General features: G+C 65.1%; 1 protein-coding gene across 2 annotated transcripts in view; it reads left to right on the forward strand.

The window, feature by feature from the left end:
* Positions 1-1,690, forward strand: part of ndufaf7 (NADH:ubiquinone oxidoreductase complex assembly factor 7) — a 4,296-nt gene that overhangs the window by 1,426 nt on the left and 1,180 nt on the right. For both annotated transcript variants that reach the window (XM_017302146.1, XM_008396961.2), the window contains 7 exons: positions 223-303; positions 418-528; positions 601-823; positions 927-985; positions 1,066-1,179; positions 1,245-1,388; positions 1,458-1,631. In XM_017302146.1, the coding sequence (XP_017157635.1) occupies positions 241-303; positions 418-528; positions 601-823; positions 927-985; positions 1,066-1,179; positions 1,245-1,388; positions 1,458-1,631 (888 nt within the window). In that variant the 5' untranslated portion in view covers positions 223-240. The remainder of the gene's footprint in view (positions 1-222; positions 304-417; positions 529-600; positions 824-926; positions 986-1,065; positions 1,180-1,244; positions 1,389-1,457; positions 1,632-1,690) is intronic.

Raw genomic sequence — 1,690 nt, forward strand, 5'->3', positions numbered from 1 at the left:
TATTGGGGGCGGGGCTTAACGTGCCTCCTCATATTGGGGGTGGGGCTTAACGCACCCCCTCATATGGGGGCGGGGTTTAACTTGCCCCCTCATATGGGGGGCGGGGCTTAACGCGCCTCCTCATATTGGGGGCGGGGCTTAACGCGCCTCCTCATATTGGGGGCGGGGCTTACCGCGCCTCCTCATATTGGGGGCGGGGCTTAACGCGCCTCCTTCCTGCAGGGTTACTACGTGAGGAAGATGATGCTGGGAGCTGAGGGAGACTTCATCACGTCTCCAGAGATCAGCCAGGTGTTTGGAGAGGTGAGTCTGTTTGGATCAGAACCCAGCCGGGTCACTGGTCTTCAGAACCAGAACCTGATGATGATTACGGTGAGTGCACTGAGGAGCAGGTTCTGACCCGGTTCTGGTCTGCAGCTGCTGGGCGTGTGGATGGTCAGTGAGTGGATGGCGGCGGGTCGGCCCGGTCGGCTGCAGTTGGTAGAACTGGGCCCGGGGAAAGGTTCCCTGATGGCAGACGTCCTCAGAGTAAGACCCGATCTGGTTCTAGAGGTTCTGGTTGGTTCCGCTTGATCGATGCTGGTTCTGTTGTCTCTCCAGGTGTTTGGCCAGCTGCGCTCTGTAGTGGGCGGAGCCTCGGTGTCGGTCCACCTGGTGGAGGTGAGTCCGGTTCTGAGTCGGGTCCAAGCCGAGACTCTGACCAGAACCGGCGGCCAGGAGGCGAGCGGCGAGCCCGACCCGGCCGACCCGGCGTACCGACGCGGGGAGACGGCGGCCGGGGTTCCGGTGTCCTGGTACCGACACCTGGAAGACGTCCCAGCAGGTGGGAACCGGGCCGGGTCAGAACCGGGTTCCTGAGGCGGCGACAGAAGGTTAGACAACCAGCCTGGGCTGACCTTTGACCTCCAGGCGTTCTGTGCTTTCAGGCTTCAGCATCTTTGTGGCTCACGAGTTCTTCGACGCTCTGCCGGTCCACAAGTTCCAGGTGAGACGGCGACCTGCAGCCGCACCCGTCCTGCTCTGGACTCTCACCTGTCCTCACCTGTCCACTGTCCCCGCCCCCAGCGGACGGAGAAAGGTTGGCGGGAGGTTCTGGTGGATTTGGACCCGGACGACCCGGGTCGGCTGCGGTTGGTTCTGTCTCCGGGTCCGACGCTCGCTTCGTCCTCGTTGGTCCAGGTGAGGAGCCGAGCGGCGGGTCGCCAAACGCTGCGGGGGCGGGGCTTACCCAGGTGTGTGTGCAGGCCGGCGAGGGGCGGAGCCACGTGGAGGTGTGTCCAGAGGGCGGAGCCATCGTCCAGCTGCTGGCCCGGCGGATCCAGCAGCAGGGCGGGGCGGCGCTGATCGCTGACTACGGCCACGACGGAACCAAGACCGACACGTTCCGGGTACGCCGCGGGCCGCCCGGTCCGGTCCGGTCCGAGTCCGGTCCGGTTCTAACCTGCGACCCGTTTCAGGGCTTCAAGGGTCACCAGCTGCACGACGTCCTGTCGGACCCTGGCGGCGCCGACCTGACGGCCGACGTGGACTTCAGCTTCCTGCGGCGCATGGCGGGAGGGGGCGTGGCCTGTCTGGGCCCCGTGAGCCAGAGGGCGTTCCTGAAGAACATGGGCGGCGACGCCCGCATGCAGGTGGGTTCTGGTTCTGACCCACAGCATGCAGCTGGGTTCTGGTTCTGACCCACAGCAGC

Source organism: Poecilia reticulata, linkage group LG21, assembly GCF_000633615.1.
Source record: "Poecilia reticulata strain Guanapo linkage group LG21, Guppy_female_1.0+MT, whole genome shotgun sequence".
NCBI lineage: Eukaryota > Metazoa > Chordata > Actinopteri > Cyprinodontiformes > Poeciliidae > Poecilia > Poecilia reticulata.